The sequence below is a fragment of the Penicillium angulare genome (assembly GCF_028827245.1).
Source record: "Penicillium angulare strain IBT 27051 chromosome Unknown utg000005l_segment0_segment0, whole genome shotgun sequence".
NCBI classification, from domain to species: domain Eukaryota; kingdom Fungi; phylum Ascomycota; class Eurotiomycetes; order Eurotiales; family Aspergillaceae; genus Penicillium; species Penicillium angulare.
In genome coordinates this window covers 2,820,904-2,840,034 of record NW_026623164.1, presented here as the reverse complement: position 1 = coordinate 2,840,034, position 19,131 = coordinate 2,820,904, and the positions used below count along the sequence as shown (strand labels likewise).

Below are 19,131 nucleotides of genomic sequence, written 5' to 3'. Positions count from 1 at the left end.
ATGTCTTATCGGTTATCTATATCTCGAGGCAACCGACGGAGAATCTACGTCTGCCCATTCTGTACCATCATTGTCCAGGTCAAATCCTTCATCTTCATCAAAAGAGGGACTGACATGCACCGCTGGGGATGAGATAGGACTACAGGCGATTCGTGGCCGTGATTTGAAGACACTGTTGTATTCCGCATCTTCTTCGAAGAGTTTGTCTTGTGGGGTGGAAGCACCTGATCTCCCGTTTCCAGAAGACTTCCGAGGTGTCTGAAATTGGTTCACTGGAAAGGAGACCCGCGGGCCACGGCGTTGGCGGGGGTGTGTAGGCGCTTCGTGTGATGGGAGTGGTGGGATGAGGGACATCGATTTGCGGGTGCGCTCAGCGAGCGTATAGTATGATGAGGATCTCTGTTTCACAGGTTCAAAGTTTGGCTCGGGGTCATAGGTGTCTTCTGGTTCAGGAGAAAGACGAACAGTCGGAGTTTGGGCTTGCGATTTTTCTAGCTCAGGAGTTTGATTTAAGGGTTCGGGGTATGTGCTGGGTGCGGCCGCCGCTTCCACTACTGGTGATTCCAGTGACTTGCTTGTGTGTGTGTTGTAGTTTACTGGTGATGGTGAATCGAAATTGTTTGGGGAACTCCGACCCCTATTTCCGCGAGGTTTGCCGTTTATTCGGGAGATTGCCTCATTCACAGTCAAAATGAATGATTTGTCGTCGTCTTTCAAAGCCCGTCCTCGGTCTGCGGGTTGCCGTACAGCTTTGGAGATGCTTGCTACCGTCAGCGGCTGATGATCGCGAAACAGTAAACAAGTCCCTTGTGAGCCTGCACCATTAATGGTCCCAGAAGCACCGCGCTCTTTACGCAGCGAATCATTGAACTCATGCCACCTACGTAGTCGGCTGCGAAGTCGTCGCACTCGTGTCTCAAGATCAACAACCAAATCTTGTTTCGCACTACCGCTGAGACTATTCACAGATGACTCTGTAGCTGTTTTCCAAGCTTTTGAAAATGGAAGTTCCAGAAAAGAATCCGTGGCGCTCTGTGCTCCTCCATCAAGCAAAGCAGAAGCCCACTCCTCACTACCCAACCAATTGGCTCGAAGCTCGCGCTCCATAGCTTCAGAGCCAACTTGCGCTTGTGATACATCTTCAACTAAGCCTTTTTTCGCACGCTCTGCAAGCTCGGCCTTCTTATCGTCCAACAGTCGCGAAAATTGATCGTACGCATCGTGTACTCGTGCGCGACGCTCCCCTGTGGCACTGAGGGAAACCTGGTGGGCAATTACAAGCGGTATCATATTCTGATAGTCGATCGTGGAAATTGACGTGGCAGTCGACAGCTTCATGGCAGTACTCCATTGCGCATCGGACGCGGACACCGCCAGGAGTTTGCGCAAAACTGCTGTGGAGAAGACCGCGAGTAACTCATCGAATTTTTCGCCTTTACAATCGTCTAGCATTGTCTTTCGAAGAATCGTTTCTCGGCCCAGATCTCCATTCTTTTTCAATTCGGTCAAGGCACGGAAGAGCGCTGCGCGGAGGTTGACAGATTGTAGAGGTTCTAGCGGTGGGAAAAAGGGACGGAGTTTCTGAGTATATGTTAGCGGCGACTTTTCTTCTGGTTATTCAAGCTCGAAAGACATCATACATTTAGTGCACTCTCAGGGTCCCAAATATTGAACAAATAATACAGAGCCCATTCCACCAAACGGATCCGTTGTCGCTGGTTGGCGGATGACGACGATAAGGAGCGGAGGGTGATATCAGGCCAATCTTCGCGCTGGTCCAGGTGTAGCAACTTTAAATTTCGAATGAAGATGGCCTGGTACGACGGACCATTCCATTCCAGGGGTTTCGGGCGCGCAGGCCTTGGAGCAGCCATATTGCGCGGTGATAGCGAATAGAGACAGTTTAGTTTGTAAACGAGCCGTGGATTGTCAACAATGCGATAACGGGGGTTTGCACTGTTTGTTTGCGCCTATCAATCCAGTCCCGCAATTTCCATGGTTTTGTCTTTCCTTTGTTCCAGTTCCCTCCTTTAAATCATTTTTCTCGTTCTAATCAAGCTCTTGTTTGCTTTCTCTTGACATTCGTTACCAGCCATGGGGTCAGACGATTCTTCTTGGTCCCCACAGACCGGTATGTTTATCACCCAGTCTCAATAGATCATCAGAGCTAACAAACTCTCTCCAGCGCTGTCTACTCTCCCCCACCCTCCGGAGGAAAACTCCACTTCGCCTGTCGCATTCTTCCATCTCATTGAGCGCCTAAAGACAACCAAACGCGAAGGTTGGCGCCGGTTCGGAATCAGCCATGGCGAATCGATCTCGGACCATATGTACCGCATGTCGATCATGACGATGCTTGCCCCGCCCGAGCTGGCCTCTAAGCTCAACATCCCGCACTGTACCAAGATGGCTCTGATCCACGATATGGCTGAGTCGCTAGTCGGCGATATCACCCCAGCTGATAACGTCACCAAGTCTGAGAAAGCTCGTCGCGAGGGCGAGACAATGGATTACATTGTTAAGACCTTGTTGGGGAATGTGCCTGGTGGCGCATTGTCGGGAGCCGAAATTATGCGCGTGTTCCAAGAGTACGAGGATAATCAGACGCCAGAAGCTCAGTTTGTGCATGATATCGATAAGATGGAGCTTCTGCTTCAATTCATCGAGTATGAACGCACGCACGGGGTTGACCTGCAAGAGTTTGAATACGTCGCTAGCAAAGTCCAGCTTCCTGAGATTCAAGCCTGGGCTCAACAGGTTATCAGTGAGCGACCTAAGTACAACAAGAGCGATTCATAGAGAGATACACGTTTTTTGATACATGAGCTTTGCCTTTGTTTTTTTCTTTGTCTTCTGCGATAGAACGTTTCTCGCATCATGTCCCCGTTGGCATTAATTTGGTTGTTTGGCCAGGGGTGGTTTATGGATACCATAGAAGTATGATAGGGTTCGACGAACTTCAAGGTTTTACGAATATGCACGATAGGTCCACGCTACGCTATTTTCTGGACAATTGGTCTTCTTTTATAATACAATGCAGCTAAGCCTGTCTAGTCACACTGCACTGATATCATGATATAAGAACGCGAAGTAGAAATTGATGCCTAATCGGCAAACATGTTAAAGAAACCTTGCCCATACGATAGTAGACATATCACAGCCCAAGGGTTGCACTTGGTTTTTGGACATACACTACAGACAATTCCAACCAAAGTCGCTGGCTGTTTGTAGGAAAGATATCTTTTTTTTGGTGAGATAGCGTGCTCAGTCTACGGCCAGTCGTATATTTGGCTTGGCTTTTAAAAAAAAAAGTGACAAACAACTCAGAAAGCCATTCGCGCCCAAGTTGAGATATGTCGAGGTCAAAAAGACAAAAAGACAAAAAGACAAAAATAAACTCCGGTAGGGGGAATCGAACCCCCGGCTGCTGTGTGAGAGACAGCGATGTTAGCCACTACACCATACCGGACTGGTATATATTGGTGACGTGATTTGTGCGTACATGAACCTAATCTACAAAAGTGGAGACTGTTCGGCAAGCAAAATATAGCGCAGTCAATCTCCAGGGCTGTTCCACGGCTCGTTGGGACACAACTACTTCAGTTCGAAAACACCTGTGGGTAATTCATTGCTCAATTGCGCGTGTATATCAGATCAACAAGTTTTAAATAGTGTTTTTGTAGTATAACTATATGGAGAAGGTTCGGGACGGGCATGTTTATGTTTGGACGTTTGCTTAGTTTGACCCACTCTCGGATACAGACCAATCATATAATTGGTCCGAGAGTAGACTCCCTACATATACATAGCATAACTCTCTCTCTCTCTTCTTCCTTCAACGTTGTTATTCGTTGTTTTCGCACCCTTTCTCCATGCTGGTAGAAACGTAGGCACCCTATCACATATGGCATCTACGATCTATCGAATACGACTTTGGTCATCTTCCTCAGAATTGATAAGTGATTCTCCTTCAGCCGTGTTGAGTCACTCATGCAATTTCAAAATATGATATATTAAGCCCGAGAAATCTCACTAGCGAACATCATTTTGCCGGTAAGGATTTCTGCACTTCATCCAAAGCCAGCACAGCATTTTTAGCCTCTATGTTGATACCTTCAGCAAACTCGGAGCACTTAGTTTGCAATTGACGCAACAGTGGGTAGAAAACCGGATTGGCCGTCGTGTCAAAGACGGCACGCATGTGGAAAATATCGATCTCCATATCGCGCTTGAGGCTATTAGTCATCCCGCCGGTCCAGGAGGCCAAATTCGGATTCGATCCGACAGTACTCATTATGGGGGAAGCTTCGATGACATGGTCAGATAACTTTTAAAACATGTGTTAGTGTTCTAGTGGTTCGAAAACTGCGGGATTCCAGTCCGTACACTTTTCCAGAGAGAAGATAGTTTATCGCATTCAGGAGTATCAATGTGCTGCTGGAAAGCGTTAGAATTGAAAATTAATGTGGTCAAATATATTGGCAAGGTCCGTACCGCGTCTTGAATGGACAATGCCTGAAATTTGGCGAATGTGCGTACGCTACTGATGTCGCGCAAAACGATCTTGGCCTAATAGGGTTATTATTTTTCTTCAAATTCTTTGAGTCACAAACTCATAGTAGATACCTTTTTCTGATCAGGGCTATTCAAGAATTTCTCTGAGTCCGGTATGATGTTCTTTGCCCTCTCTACACCCCTTTGAAGATATAATGTCTTGTCGTCTCTTCCTAAAATAACAGAAGACGTGACAGTACTGGTGAGGCAGGCAAGCCAAAGCAAGACCGAATGAAACCGCATTGTAAAGGAGATTGCCAGGAAGGGAGAATTGAGACACCTGGTAGCTTCTGGAGTTGGGAAACAACGGTACCTTTATATCTACGGGCAATATCACGGGGTTCCGAAGATCTTCGAGTAAATTCCTAATGTGTACTAGAGGAAGGTAGTGACGTAGAACTACACCCGGGAGTTTTCTCTTAACACAAAACCCTCGACAGGTTCGATGGAGTGTGATTACAAATTGTTCAAGATTCCTAGCAGCAGCAAGAATGTATGATCGGCGTTACCTTCAATTCCGAGCCAAATCCTCACGTAACGATGTGGATATAAATCAATTTTATTATATAGACTAAGCGAAAGTAGTTTAGTGTAGTTTCCGGTTGGGGTTTAAGAAACAGCACACCATTGTATGAAGTGAACCCTTTGAGACCTTCGTATGAGCCATTACTGTACAGTCAAAAACATATTTTAAACCAGGATGTGATATTTAACGAAATTAACGAAACTAGAAGAAAAGAACAGAGAATGGGAGACAGGGGCGTTGAAGGATCTGCTAAGGGGTCATGTGGTGCAAGGTTTGAATTCATGTCGGAGAAGTTCGGTGTCACACACTATACTGCCCATAGCGTCGAGCGTGGGATATTTTCATTTTTTATAATTGGGTTCAAGCGAAAGTCATTAGGGTGACGGGACAATGCCATCAGCACAGAGGAGGACCCTTGTGTCGCGCACTGCTGAGCGGTCAGTAGACTTCAGCATGGAGTGGGAGACCGAGGATTTCCGAATGCTGACTTACCTTGATCGGCAAAAGAGATCAGCAAAATTGGATTGACCCACTCAGCTATCGAGGGATTACAGTGAAAAACACTCCTAATAAATGTTACGCAAGGATCTGCAAGTGGACCTCGTAGGCGATCTCAGCACAGTAAGTCTCCGTGCTTTGATAAGGCCCTTTGATAGAGACTTCCCACAGGATGGTTCTTGAAGAGCGCCGCCCATCTTCAATTCCCCTACTCTGACATCGACTCACCTTTACATTCCCGATTGAAACTCCCCACCATAAAGCTCATGAAAGCATTCGGTGATTTACTGTACTTCATTCGCTTGCTTAGTCAGTGCGTGAGTGCGATTATGGGAGGAAGTGATGCATCGATGAATGATGCATTGCTGGATCGACCCGTGCACCTTTAAGTATACTGCCTAGAGCGTCCTTCCCCATATCACTAGTTAGTTAATAAAGGGTTTAGCGTTGATCTAGCCGCTGTAATTCTGGACTGGTTTTCGTTCTCTGCTGTCTTGATCACGCCCAGGATGACAGGTCTTCCCGCTTACTCGATACTTGGCCCGACCCAGCCCAAGTACTCCACAGTCTTCTTGGTTGGTAGCTCGATCAGTCGTTTCGTCGGTCGACTCATTTACTCTGTGGTCCATGATGTGTCCTACTCGATTTTCGCCTTACGGCGAGGCGAATGCGGCGTTTGGCAGGAACACGAGTGTTCAAGTCTTAACGTTTTCGCATTACGAAGGCCAATTCGATCTTTCAGTGGGGCTGTTAAAAGCGCCTACCTATATCTGGTAATTCAACATCGTTATTTATTGTCTTCCTAGGCGCCTTCATAACCTGTGCTATCCTCAGACCCTCATTTGCTCTTATTTGCTCTTATCTCCGAGAATGATTCAATATTTGCGTAAATCACGTCTACCCCTGAATCTCGACGTAAACATCATGGATATGATGGTCTCTGCCTCCTCCATCTGTAAAGATTAAAATTAGTAAACTTGTAATTAGCAAGAAGCAAAAGGCAACTCACAGGAGAGAACGCCGCCAGTAGGCGGGCCAAAACTCCATTTTACAAAATCGTTTTCGAACTGCGGTTCATGCACTATGAAAACGGCTTTTTATTCCGAAGTTGTAAGCAAAACCAAGACAAGTCAGCAGGAGGGCGAAATAACTCACAACTATCAGGAGGCAATAAAATCAGCCGCGGAGTATCATCAACACACTTGTACCCAGCCCTGGGGTGATAAACGCCACCACCGTTTCGATAAAATGCCAGTGGATAATCATCGTAGAGACCATGCTGCGATCCCAACGAGAATTTGAACTGACGCCTTTTGAATTCACTCTCAAATGTGAGGGCGTTTGCTTGGAATGTGATCGATCGTCCGCTGGACCCTTTGATAAACTGGGTTATCGACCGCGCACGAGGATATCCTTCTTCTCGAACATCTTCGTCTACCTCCGCATCTAGCGTGTAAATTTTCCCTTTGATGTTCACGGAGAGCAAGATCGGGCAGCTGATGTCTCTGATTGGATTTGAATTATCGAAGTCAACCAGGATGCCGTTTTTGCAAGTCGGTGTTTTGGTCAGGTTTAAACCGCATTTCTCGAGGTGATCGGGCATTACTGCGCTGCAAAGTGCAGGTAGAAGAGACCATAGAAAGTAATTCTTCATCATGTGTCTGGTACAGGCAGTTACCTGTAGAAAAGCGAGAAATCGAGGAACCTCAGTAAATTCCCATGGAGCGAACAGGAAACTTCAAGTGCAGCTTTTAGAGGAAGGGGACCATGCTGAACAGATTTTATATGTACCTCAAATTCATATTTGCGTTTTTATCTCTTCAGGCGATTGGGAATGTGCGTGATGACATCAGACTATAGAGCAGGTACCAGGCGGGAAAACAGGGGTTGACCCATTCCAAATATTCTTTAGCTGCAGGGTCTTAGTAATGAAATATGCAAGCGGAATCTGCTAGCTTGCTTGATGATCTGATATGTTTGCTTGACGGTATGCAAATTTATGAGGAATTCCACCAGTCTGGGCAAAATCCCATGCGGGAAATAATACACTAGCGAACTTAATCGGAGGGCGGATCTATACTTCCCGTAGATCGCCTACGAGGTCCACTTGCAGATCCTTGCGTAACATTTATTAGGAGTGTTTTTCACTGTAATCCCTCGATAGCTGAGTGGGTCAATCCAATTTTGCTGATCTCTTTTGCCGATCAAGGTAAGTCAGCATTCGGAAATACTCGGTCTCCACTGACCGCTCAGTAGTATGTGACGCAAGAGTCTAATAGTAATTCACGCGATGAAGAATCATTTCGCCCTGAACTGCATCTTTCCGTCGTAAAAACTTGTCGCCAGTACTTCTCCCACATTTACAATCAGCATTCAAAAGTGACTGATATTTCGGCGACATCAAGACCCACTATATATTTTTGGACCATGGATTTCTATAGAATTCTCTGTCGCGTACCAAAACGAAATAGGCAGGAATGGCGAAAGCGGCCATCTCCGTAATATCCCTCATCCATCTCCACGACAGCACGAACCAACTGGACGTTCGTGTTCTCAAAGTCCGATCTAACGTGTTAACTATTTTGTAAGATATATCACTAATTGATTTACGAGCTTAGTCTTTCGCATATGAAATAGAACTTTTTCTTCTTTTCAATTTGTAGAGCTATACCTGTTTCACACGACCTTTGACTCATCTTCAGGATGAAACGACCAATTAACCTTGAGAATGGCTACCTAGACACCGGTCGAATAACCAAAAGATCCAAGCAGACTAATGTTTCACTTGGAATTTGAAGATGACTAAAGTCTTAGCCATTGATTAATGATTTCGCGTGAGCAAACCTTATCCCACGTAATGATGCGATCGCTTGTACGACCATCGTTCTTATATACAATATTGTTCCAGATAAAGTGTCCGGAGAATGCGGAGACTTCCAGTTGTTCGGGCGAGTGTTAAATCCGAATTTATCTCTTTGGCATGGGTATACTGGCGATGTCTTGTGGAAAATATCCGAAAGCCAGGTCTCAGAACATTAATGAACATTTGAGTCTCACGAGGACCTCAGCCTCTTAAACAGTATAAATTCAACAATCGCCACTCCTTATTGCGTAACTTTTCAACTACACAGGCAATACTTCACTTTTCTTTATTCCGGGAGACTCGCATCCAAAATATGTCAAGTGAACAGTTTCCCACCGATTTTTATATAGACTCGGTTGTCCGATTCTTGGACACTGTCAAGTTCAATGATACGAACCATACAGCAGAAGAGCGCATAGCCAAGCTCCGCTATGCGTATACAAAGGCAGCAACCCACTTTTCCCACCCAGACAGACAGAAGCGCATCAAAACGATTCCGGAGCACCTCCAAGCCTGCCTCCAGAGTATAGTTGCAATGGTGGTTTACAGTTGGGCCACTGCTTCGGAAGAAGTCATGGCCGACTTGAGTATACATTACACGTACATTATCGTCCTAGATGACATCCATAGTGACCCCGCAGAATTCATGGAATCATTTAATTGTGATCTGATTGCTGGAATGCCCCAGAGACATCCTTGGTGGCAGATCGTGAATGAACATTTTCCCCAGGTACTTCGGCACTACGGTCCCTACTGCGGACTTAATATGGTTCGTTTAACTACAGATTGTAAGTGATAAGACCTTATTTTGACTTTCATAATTCAAAATTAGTCGCATACTAAATTTATTATAAAGTCTTCCAAGGCTGTTGGATTGAACAACACAACTTCACGGGCTTCCCCGGGTCCTATGACTATCCAACCTTCCTCCGGCGAATGAACGGAGAAGGACATCTTGTTGGGGGTTCTCTTTTCCCGAAAGAGAGCTTCGACGAAAGTAACCTGTTCATGGAAATCACTGCAGCCATTGCGCAAATTGAGCACTGGATGTTCTTCGTGAATGATTTACTGTCATTTTATAAGGAGCTTGATGAGCCGCGCGATCAGGCGAACTTGGTCAATAATCAAGCCCAATGCAACGAAATTACTCTAGAACAAGCGTTAGAAAAGGTCACCGAGGACATAATTGTCAACTCCGAGCAACTTCTTCGGGTTTTCCATGACAAGGACCCCAAGGTCTTCCACACCATATCCGCTTTTATTCAAGGCTATGTGACCTGGCATCTTTGTGATCCCCGTTACAGGCTTCAGGAGCTAAATTCTTTGACCACGGCATCCTCATCGAGTGCCTCCAAGGATTTACAACTTTATTTTCAATATGCGAAAGCGGTAGGATCCATTGATCTCAGCACGCAGGCAAGTCCCAGCGTGGCGTCGTTAGCGGCCGATCATATCGCTGCTCCTGTAACAAATTCCCGAGCCAAACCCAACGTCCAAAGTTGCGGAAGTGCTCCACAATTATATGCAGCACAGGTCTATGATTTATTTGTGGCCTTGGAGACTTGTAAATTGGCCACGCGGACGACTAAGCCACTTTTCTGGCTTTGAGGGGGTGAATCATGATGTTGCATGTTACATAAATATGGAATATTGTTACAAATGTCAACTTTCTACTAGTAGTATGGACCCCTCATTACCCTCTCTATACCTGGGTGCTAAACATGTGAAAGTTTAGTAGTATGCGGTATCATGCATTTGTTGGGTACTCTTCCTCTCATTTTTTTCAATGTTAGAACTTCTTTTTCAGCATCAATGGAAAGCCAGCTATATCAGGGTGAAGTTGAGAGATGATTGATTTAAAACAGAGATGAGAGTCACTCTTACTACCACGATCTCTAGTAGCTTGAATATCGTTGCAGCCCTAAGCCGCTGTCTAGTAATGGATAAATTGATGGGTCCATGGTTCATTCATTACAGTCCGGACGGCCAAAGCTTAAACTTCGGTCTGATCTGAACAGCCTCAATTTTCGATCATTGATCTCTGACAATTGAAGAGAGCATTGCTAAATATGATGCGTAACAAAAGATGCACAACTGATCTCAAATCTCAAGGTATATTCAGCTCAGTCACCCTGCCCTTTAAAGTTCCTTCATTTTCCTACTGTGGTATGCGGTTCAGATCAAACCACATAATACCATACAGGCTGATCCTGCTGTCTTCATGGAATAGGAAGCTACAGACGTAGTCAATACGGACATTCATATATCTTTTCAGTAGGCGCGATCGTGTAATCTATTGAAGGGTATATATACTAGCTCCCGCCCCCCTTCCCCCGACGATGTCTTTTGAAGTTCTCTCTCTCTCTGTCATCTTTCCATACTCCTAGGTCTCACGATGGCGTCCAACACCGCCATCATGATCACCGCTACCGCTATCGACAACTAAATCTGGCGAAAGTGCCACTATGCCTCTGGGCCTTAATTCTTTTTGTACCCGTTGCCGCCACTTGCAGTAGGATTCTTCTTGTAGAAGAAGAGGAATGCGGCCCAGGAGGCCCAGAATAGATACCAGTAAGCTAAACCCTACAATCTTAGACCCGGCATAGAGATTCTGTTGAGACCTCTTGTGAAACTCCCATTGAAACGTCCACGGGTCTTTCTGAACATTAGCTGACATGTCTTGGTACAGCAATAACATGATCGAATTGGCCGTGCTTCGATTGACCCCACAACAAGCCCTCACTACCAAGCGGCTGCAGGATGTTATCGCAGGTGAATACCCCATCATGGGCTTCTTAGCCGAAGACACCAAACTCGCAGATCCGCTGCTGCCCCTGGGCCCGCACCTGGGTCCGTCGCTGAGCCCGCCGTGTCCCCCCACCAAGCCCGCCAGAAGACCTCCTGGCGAAAGAATTTTTCATCACCGCTGCCCCTCGGAGCTGACGATCCACCCCCCGCCCCCGACACAGGCGTTCGATCCCCTCCTTGGACCCGCATCTCCCCAGAGAGCGCACTCTGCTCCGGTCTCCTTGACCGACGCCAACAACGCGGTGAACCTCGCTCGTCAGCTCGGCCATCTTTTGGCGCTTAGACCTTGAGCCGATATTGAGTCGACGACGTTCCTCTCTTTTATTACCCGTTTTCTTCACTCCGAGAACCTTGGCGAGGTGAGCTGAATAAAGAAACTGGGTGAAGAAGTACGTGGGGTGGAGGTTGTTCCTGTTTTTGTTTTTGTTTTTGTTCTGTTGTTCTGTTGTTGCCCAACTGGCCTTCCTCAGAGATGACTGTATCTGAATACAAACTCTCTGTGTCTTGAAATGCCTTTGCTTCCCGCCAAAATACCATTATCCAGTTAGATACGGCCTTTTACAGTAGATATACCTTCCAGCATAGTTAGATCTACCGTATACCTATGCTTATCTCCTATGATAAAACTACTTGGTGCAAGGAAATGGCAATCCTTGAACTTATGAAACGTGTAGTGACTTTTATTCCACAGGACAAAATGAAAGGTATTGGAAAGGAGTGAAATTAGAAGTCCTAATCGTGCACCCAAAAACAACACTGCAACCTGAATCCAATAACAAGTAAACCCAGAGTCATGTTGGTTGTATAATTAGCACAGAGCATCATGAAAACCAATACGCATAGATATGGCAACATCTCATGATTTGATTCTTGCAGAGACCACCATCCCACTTCACCATCAAGACCTAGTTGGATGATCTTTTGAAAATTCTCCGCCAAAGGCTCCTGGTTGGCTTTCTGCTAGCATGGTGATGATAGTGATGATCATGGTGATAATGATGATCGTGACGCTCGCCAATGTCATCATGATCGGGTATCGCCAAGCCATTAATCGCCTCAAGGAATCCAACGAGTTCACGAAGGTCATGAGCGAGCTTATCCACCTTTGGCTCAAGCTCACATGCCAAGTCGTGAAGGCATGGAGTCTCAATATTCTTTGAATGGTTGTAGAAGTCTTTTGCTGAGTTGCATAGTCCTTGAACTAATGTACGGCGAGTACTTTCGTTCTCGATGATGGAGGTGAGTAGATCTTGGGGTGGTTCAGGCTGACATGAGCCCCGGTATTGTGGAGGGTCATCATGATCGAGAAGATTGAGTGTCTTTGATTCTTGACTTTCAAGAAATGGGTTGGACATTATGGTGGCCGAAATCAACATTGGCTTGGTGGGTATGAAAGAGAAATATTTGAAGAGGTGAATATGGAGTTGATGTAAATAATGTACATCGCCTTTGATATACTACTGGGGATTGCTGGCAATCGCCGTTTGATATCGGCAAATCCCATTTTCATGATAGGCGTCTTCCGAAATCATAGATTCCTCTGAAGCCCCTGTATAGTATTTCATACTCCAGGGCACTCCTCTTCATCGTAAATTCTGTGTCAAACATAATAAATACTCCAGGAAGTGAGACATAGCTGATTTATTAATAATAGATGTACCGAGAGAGGGAAAAGGTAAAACAATGAAATTTCAAATCAAGCACAGAAAAAATCAGATATAGTACTTCATGTATCTATCCATGGACAAGAACCATATTATTCAACAGTCGCTAGAATTTCAAGCTCAAAACGAACAGAATAAACACTCCGATTCAATATTCCCCAACTTTGTCAGATTTTAATTGTTCCAAACACTCTAAGTTGACATACCAGTCAAGACTGAGCTGAATATTTTAAAAACCCCTTTCCAAAGACCCATTTAACGCTTTTTGGGAGCCTAACCATTTGTCTTTGAAATGCCTACCGCACCAGGAGCTTGCAGACATTGGCCTTGGTCAAGTCTATCATTGAGCCTATCCACCTTGACCGCAAGTTGGACGAACGAGTTTGGAGAGCATGGAGAGTCGTACGTGCCACTCCAGACACTTTTGCTTGCTTAGTCTCAAAAGACCGCTGAGAATTGCATTCATAGTTGCCGGACTTCTTATGGCCCTGAACTGGTGTATCACATTTTAAAGAAGCATAGGTCCGATCCAACTCACGTTCTGTGAGCTTTGCCATGGCGAGATGCAAACCAGTGTTTTGAAAGGCGCGCTCCTCAAAAACCTTCGCCAATACTATCGATAGCCGTCATATTTCTTTGAATAACTGGCTTATTTCTAATCCTGAAAATTTGTGAAGAGTTTCTTCCAATGCGTCTAGCTGGTTAATCAATGTGCGGCGGGAATGTTCATTTTGATGACAGCAGTGTGTGCATCTGGGGTCGCTGGTATGAGTCGTATTGTAGAGGGTTATCGAGGCGTTCAAGAACTAGTTCGGATGTTTTGATGGATTCTTGTGAGATTGTCTTTCAAGGTGAATTTTGTTAGATACGAAGTAGAAGATGAAAGAAAAATATTTGGAGAGGAAAATCCGGGGTTGGGGGTTAAAGTAGCAGAAGAAAAAGCATCGCGATGTACTGAGCGCTCCATGCTGGCGCCGCTTAATGTAGATTCCATACCCATGGTAGCCCACGCTACTAAACTCAAGAGACCTGCCAACTACTAGAAGGGTCTACATAATCTTTTCAGGTAGGTCCGATCTCTATGAGGATATTAGGTTTATGATACCAAATTTTCAGGATTACGAAATCATAACTTGATAGCATTGCATCAAGTGGACAGTTAGTTGTCTAAAATGAAAAGTCTCATCTGTATTTGGTATATGCAACATCATCGCGTCAAGAACTTTTGGTCCTAATGACTGGGAGAACAACCCCCACAGATCGTAAAGCTGTTCATCCACAAGTGGAAGATGGGAAATATCGTTGAATGAACTGGATAAATCTGATCATCTAACAAAAAGGAAAATTGGAAAAAATTGCAAAAAATCAAGAAAGAACTTGAAAACGCAAACGCCCGACACCATTTTGCACCCGGTATAGAAACCAATCGACGATGATTATGAATGGGTCTCGCATTAGCCTTGGAATATATAGGCTGGAATGTAGATCCTTAACGGCGTTGGGTTTTGCCGATAGTACGCTTTCCGGTGTACTGTAGAAGGTATGTGTTAGAATGTTTTCAAAATATGATAGGGGGTTAGAGTTAAAGTTGAAACTTACCAAGTGCTTGGGGAGAGAAGCAGTGGTGTGACGATCGGCCTCACCCTGTCGGGCCATACGGTTCATCTTCTTCTGTCCCAGCTTGAACAGACGGTCGGCCTTGGTACGGGCAGTCTCATCTGTAACACCATCGTTACGACGATCGGTAGCCGCTGTGCTACGGGCACGGCTCTTAGCACGGGCAATGGCAGCGCGAGGATCATCCAGATCCATAGCGTCGTCATCACCACCAGCACCATCGTCGCGGGTAAGAGGACGACCACGGGAGTTGGTCTGGGAGCGAGCACGGTCGCCAGCAGCATCGATATCGTAACCGGCAGAGTCGAGACCACGCTCCAACTGGGAGAGCTTCTTGGACTTGGCGCTGCGGGGAATTTGGGCACGGTTCTTGAGAGACTTGCGCATCTTGGCTTCGTTCTTCATGAGCACGCGCTTCTCGCGAATAAGATCCGCCTTCATACGGGTATCGGCATCCTCGGCATCCTCCACACTCTCGTCGGAGTTGTAGTATCCATCTGCCTCGAGCTTCTCCTCTTCTTCCTCCAGAGCAGCGAGCTTGGTCTCGATATCGGGGTCGACGAAGTCGTAGATGTTCCGGCCGTTCCACACTTCGGGGATCTTGTCGTGGTTCCAGTCTGCGTCGCCCAGTGTGTAGTCGCGCTTCATGTCGAAGTTGTACACACCAGCACCACCGTTCTCCTCTTCCAGATCGCGCTCGAGTGGGCGGCGGTTGGGGTCGTTCTTGTCGTATTTCTTGAGCTCCTTGACGGCCTCGGGGATGAAAGTCTCGCGGACAACACCGCCCATAGGCTGGGCAACGTGAATACGGGCCAAAACATCGCCCAGACGGCCACCGGGGGTGCCGGCGGCATTGGAGCTGGACTTGAGTTTCTGTGAGACACGCTCAGCGAGGAGCTTATCACATGCAGCGTTCTTCACGGCAGAGACACCCTCAGTGGTGGTACAAGAGACCTGCAGCATCTCTACATCTCCGGACTTCAGAATCTCCTGAATTTGCTCCTGCTCCTCGGGGTCCAGGTCTTCGGGGCGGCGAACATCGATCTTGTTAACAATGAGGTACACAACCTTGTTGGCAAACAGAGGTCTGATGCTGTGGAAAAGCTTGATCTGGTCGGCAACGGAGTAACCGCACTGCTCGGAAAGATCCATGAAGTACAGAATGGCGGAACGCAAGTGAGCAACAGCGGTAATAGACTGCATTTCAATGGTGTTCATCTCCTCCAGAGGGTGGTCGAGAATACCGGGGGTATCAATAGCCTGGAAACGCAGGTATTTGTAGTCGAAGTGACCAACGAACAGGGACTTGGTGGTGAAAGCATAGGGCTGAACATCGACATCGGCGCGGGTGATGTTCTTCAGGAAGCTGGACTTTCCAACGTTGGGGTATCCGCAGATCAGGAGAGTGCGGGTGTTGGGATCAATCGAGGGGAGACGACCCAAATGCTGACGGACCTGCTCCAGGTAGACGAGAGGGTCCTTAAGACGGCGACAAATGGTGGCCATGCGACCGAGACCGGCACGCTTCAGCTGCTTACATTGGAACAGAGATTGCGCATATTTAATAAGTCGAACGTAATCGCGGGAAACGGTCTCAATCAAGTGCTTGGCAGTCGAAACCTGACCAAGGGCGATGCGGAAATGGTCGGCGTCGTAAAGGGTGTTCATCAAATCCTTGTCTAATATCCTGTTAGACTCTCTTCGTAGTCGGGCGCAGAACCGAATGATCACTTACGGAAAGGATGAATATCCTGCAAACGAGGAAATCCATCGAGAATGGCCTGGAACTTCTCACAGAAGGTCTCCTGGGTATACTTGACCTTACGGGTGTAGAAACCTAAGAAAAAAAATTCTTGATCAGCATTGTTGCTTTATCGATAACCGCGATAACAATTTTTTTTTCGAGTTGCCGTCGCCACTCTTCATTGTCGAAAAAGCCCTCAAATTTGAAAACTATAAACGGTAGAGAGAAGAATGTCAAGTACCTCTGATACGGCTGATCTTGAAACCAGCACGAATTTGGGTAGGCAGTTGTCGCTGAGTACGGCTCAGGACAATGTCCAGGAATTCCTGGCTGGTGGGCACAGGCGCAATCTAGCGGTGAAAAGTAATTAGTGGATGGAAATCTTGTAAGATTGAGGACGCAGAAATGTGAGCTGCGGTAATCGAAGAAACATACATCCTTCCACGTCGTCTTCATGATGGGCCACAGGAGTCAAAAGGGTTGCAGTGACTCTGGAGTGGAAGATTTGTTTGAGTCTGTATCTCCATGAAAATTTTGGGTCGGGATGTTTTTTCTGCCGGGCGGTCGACAAATGCGGGGACCAGGATTGGATGCGATAACCGAGAATCAGAGAATTACTGAGGGAACTCTACATAGTAAAAAAAAAGTTGAGTTTATAGATAAGAGATGGGGATTTATGGGACTTTGTTGAAAAAAAAGGTCATAAGTCATGCTCATGTACATCACATTGTAACTATGGTACAGCCATTGCGACCGACGACCGTAAAAAAAAAAAGACATAGGGAGAGTCCCAGCTTTCTTGGGTTTACCAACATCCGAAAAGACTAGCCATCACAATCCCGCCCCAGTAATAATAAAAAATAGAACCAAATAAGATATAACAAAACATCAAAACTCCATTTTCTTTCAACCCTGAGGACCAAAACCGATGACCGGATATGAGAGTGCGTAACGAGGGCATGAGAGAAATAAGGCCAAAGAGAAAGGGGTGGGGGAAGTGATTAGAAAAGAGACGATAGAGGAATAGCACACGAGAGGATTGGCCACACCGACGGTCCACGCCGTAAGAAATGCAAAACAGAGGCTTTAGAAGCCTTAGCTAGACTCGGGATGGTCACCAAACTCCAACACCTATTCATCAAGTCAGTATACATGTAAAGAGAAGGTTTAGTAGGAACAATGATCAACATACCAGATCCACCCAACCGCCGCCGCCAAACTGGCACTTGCTAGGGCCACGAGACTCAAAACCGAAGGACTCGTAGAAGGGAACCAGATGGTCATGGGCAATGATCGTAATCCGGTCGGCAATCAGAGCTTCACGAATGCGGTGAATGTACGACTTCATCAAGGTGCTGCCGACCTGCTTGCCCTGGTGTTCAGGCAGGACAGCCAAAGAGTGGATAGCAATGGTGCTACCGCCTTCTTCGTGGCCAACGGCCTGGCCGTCTTCGAACGTCCAGCGCTCATCTTTCCAGTTGTTGGGCAGGCGCATGGCTCGATCGGTCACGCAAGGCTCCGAGGTACGTGTAGCAACGATGTGTGCAACCAAAGTGGGACGAGGCTTGGGCTTGTCGTCATCCTTAAGAGGCAGAGTGAAAAGACCCAAACTCAACTCGGGGCATCGAGAAAGACGATAGATAAACTGCACAAGCGTATTTAATTAGTCACCCAACGAACAGCGATACGGGGTATGTAGCATCACACAGGGGATCCTGCGGGCGGAACATGGCAAGTGATACCACTTCAGGGCCTTTGCATAACCTGGGGTAAATTTGGAAGGGTTTGTCCTACCTTGTCACGCGAGCAACGCTCCTGCTCCGGGAAAGCATCTTCGACGGCAACACAGTCCTCGACATTGGATACGGATAGAAGCTGGACAAATGGATGCAGCTCGTCCAGCTTAGTGCGGTGGTGTGTAGGGGGGCGGCGGAACCAGTATGGGAATTCATTGGCGTCGGCATCATCCTGGTCAACTGCGACGTAGTCTTCATCCACTTCCTCTTCGCCTTCATCATCATCTAATGGGAATCCATTGGCTAGCTGGATACCCGCGCGGCTCATAATCCGGGACAGCTCGGCGTTACTGGGATTTCCTAGTGACAGGTCATCCGCGTTTGACAAGGGCTTCAGGCCATTGTCCTGGCCGGGCATGGACTCCGACAGCCGCTCGCTTGGATCAGACATAATCGAGTGGACGGGATAGAAATAATTTGGAAATCGGAGCTGTCTAAATTTGACACGAATGTGCGTTTTATCGCGTGTGGGCGCTTAGACAATTGGGTGGTAATTTTTTTCCCTCGAGGTTGCAGGGGACTTGGTTCGGTGGCGCAGATGGGGATCGAAGGGAGACGCAAGTCTAGACAAGTGGGGATTAGTTCATCTGCAAGTAAGAATAATGGTATCTGTTAAGACAACAAAGTCCGAGATTAGATCATAGACAGCAAGTGTGTTGGAGAAATCTTTGCCAACACGAGTCCTGAGGAAGATCGGAGGCTGGGGGTTCCCGATATGCACGCGGATAAGAATTTGCGACTCCGTTGCCCACTGTGCGCAAGGAGGGGCAAATGAGACGTGGGGATGGGATGAAACGGGAGGTAGGGGTGCAGCGCAGGTACTAAATCAACTCACCGGAGCTTGATGGTATCAAAGAAAAGTATTTAATAAAGCTCAAAGGTGACTTTGAACCAATAATTCCAAAATCCTGCAAGATCCAAAGCAAGAGAGAATATCTGGAGGGGAAAAGAAGGGAGGAAGAGTGGCGGGGTGGGGGTGCAACGTACTTGGAACCTGCGGAGTACTTAAGCATTTAGTCACTCTTACACTCATTCCCTGCGTCTCTCATGCGTACTCAGAA

At 46.7% G+C, this 19,131-nt stretch overlaps 10 protein-coding genes across 10 annotated transcripts; 3 read left to right on the top strand and 7 right to left on the bottom strand.

Moving 5' to 3' along the window:
• Nucleotides 1–12: 12 nt before the first annotated feature.
• Nucleotides 13–1,874, bottom strand: N7478_008395 (uncharacterized protein; the record flags this gene model as incomplete). The annotated part of the gene is made up of 2 exons (XM_056924609.1): nt 13–1,581; nt 1,641–1,874. 2 exons carry the CDS (start codon nt 1,872–1,874, stop codon nt 13–15), a joined length of 1,803 nt encoding a protein of 600 aa, XP_056777335.1.
• A 220-nt stretch (nt 1,875–2,094) lies between these two features.
• N7478_008394 (HD domain-containing protein) lies at nt 2,095–2,799 on the top strand (the record flags this gene model as incomplete). Its single annotated transcript, XM_056924608.1, has 2 exons — nt 2,095–2,131; nt 2,186–2,799. The coding sequence occupies 2 exons, from the start codon at nt 2,095–2,097 to the stop codon at nt 2,797–2,799; spliced, it is 651 nt and encodes a 216-aa protein (XP_056777334.1).
• A 1,243-nt stretch (nt 2,800–4,042) lies between these two features.
• On the bottom strand, nt 4,043–4,797 carry N7478_008393 (uncharacterized protein; the record flags this gene model as incomplete). The annotated part of the gene is made up of 4 exons (XM_056924607.1): nt 4,043–4,327; nt 4,387–4,437; nt 4,495–4,569; nt 4,627–4,797. The coding sequence occupies 4 exons, from the start codon at nt 4,795–4,797 to the stop codon at nt 4,043–4,045; spliced, it is 582 nt and encodes a 193-aa protein (XP_056777333.1).
• Nucleotides 4,798–6,475: 1,678 nt separating this feature from the next.
• N7478_008392 (uncharacterized protein) lies at nt 6,476–7,181 on the bottom strand (the record flags this gene model as incomplete). The annotated part of the gene is made up of 3 exons (XM_056924606.1): nt 6,476–6,531; nt 6,588–6,671; nt 6,734–7,181. 3 exons carry the CDS (start codon nt 7,179–7,181, stop codon nt 6,476–6,478), a joined length of 588 nt encoding a protein of 195 aa, XP_056777332.1.
• A 1,573-nt stretch (nt 7,182–8,754) lies between these two features.
• Nucleotides 8,755–10,049, top strand: N7478_008391 (nonribosomal peptide synthase; the record flags this gene model as incomplete). The annotated part of the gene is made up of 2 exons (XM_056924605.1): nt 8,755–9,229; nt 9,298–10,049. 2 exons carry the CDS (start codon nt 8,755–8,757, stop codon nt 10,047–10,049), a joined length of 1,227 nt encoding a protein of 408 aa, XP_056777331.1.
• A 1,088-nt stretch (nt 10,050–11,137) lies between these two features.
• Nucleotides 11,138–11,539, top strand: N7478_008390 (uncharacterized protein; the record flags this gene model as incomplete). Its single annotated transcript, XM_056924604.1, has 1 exon — nt 11,138–11,539. One exon carries the CDS (start codon nt 11,138–11,140, stop codon nt 11,537–11,539), a length of 402 nt encoding a protein of 133 aa, XP_056777330.1.
• Nucleotides 11,540–12,154: 615 nt separating this feature from the next.
• On the bottom strand, nt 12,155–12,604 carry N7478_008389 (uncharacterized protein; the record flags this gene model as incomplete). Its single annotated transcript, XM_056924603.1, has 1 exon — nt 12,155–12,604. The coding sequence occupies one exon, from the start codon at nt 12,602–12,604 to the stop codon at nt 12,155–12,157; it is 450 nt and encodes a 149-aa protein (XP_056777329.1).
• A 605-nt stretch (nt 12,605–13,209) lies between these two features.
• N7478_008388 (uncharacterized protein) lies at nt 13,210–13,470 on the bottom strand (the record flags this gene model as incomplete). The annotated part of the gene is made up of 1 exon (XM_056924602.1): nt 13,210–13,470. The coding sequence occupies one exon, from the start codon at nt 13,468–13,470 to the stop codon at nt 13,210–13,212; it is 261 nt and encodes an 86-aa protein (XP_056777328.1).
• A 932-nt stretch (nt 13,471–14,402) lies between these two features.
• On the bottom strand, nt 14,403–16,730 carry N7478_008387 (putative GTPase NOG1; the record flags this gene model as incomplete). Its single annotated transcript, XM_056924601.1, has 5 exons — nt 14,403–14,444; nt 14,513–16,209; nt 16,266–16,367; nt 16,516–16,624; nt 16,710–16,730. 5 exons carry the CDS (start codon nt 16,728–16,730, stop codon nt 14,403–14,405), a joined length of 1,971 nt encoding a protein of 656 aa, XP_056777327.1.
• Nucleotides 16,731–17,369: 639 nt separating this feature from the next.
• Nucleotides 17,370–18,461, bottom strand: N7478_008386 (polyamine acetyltransferase; the record flags this gene model as incomplete). The annotated part of the gene is made up of 3 exons (XM_056924600.1): nt 17,370–17,405; nt 17,467–17,919; nt 18,069–18,461. The coding sequence occupies 3 exons, from the start codon at nt 18,459–18,461 to the stop codon at nt 17,370–17,372; spliced, it is 882 nt and encodes a 293-aa protein (XP_056777326.1).
• Nucleotides 18,462–19,131: the final 670 nt, after the last annotated feature.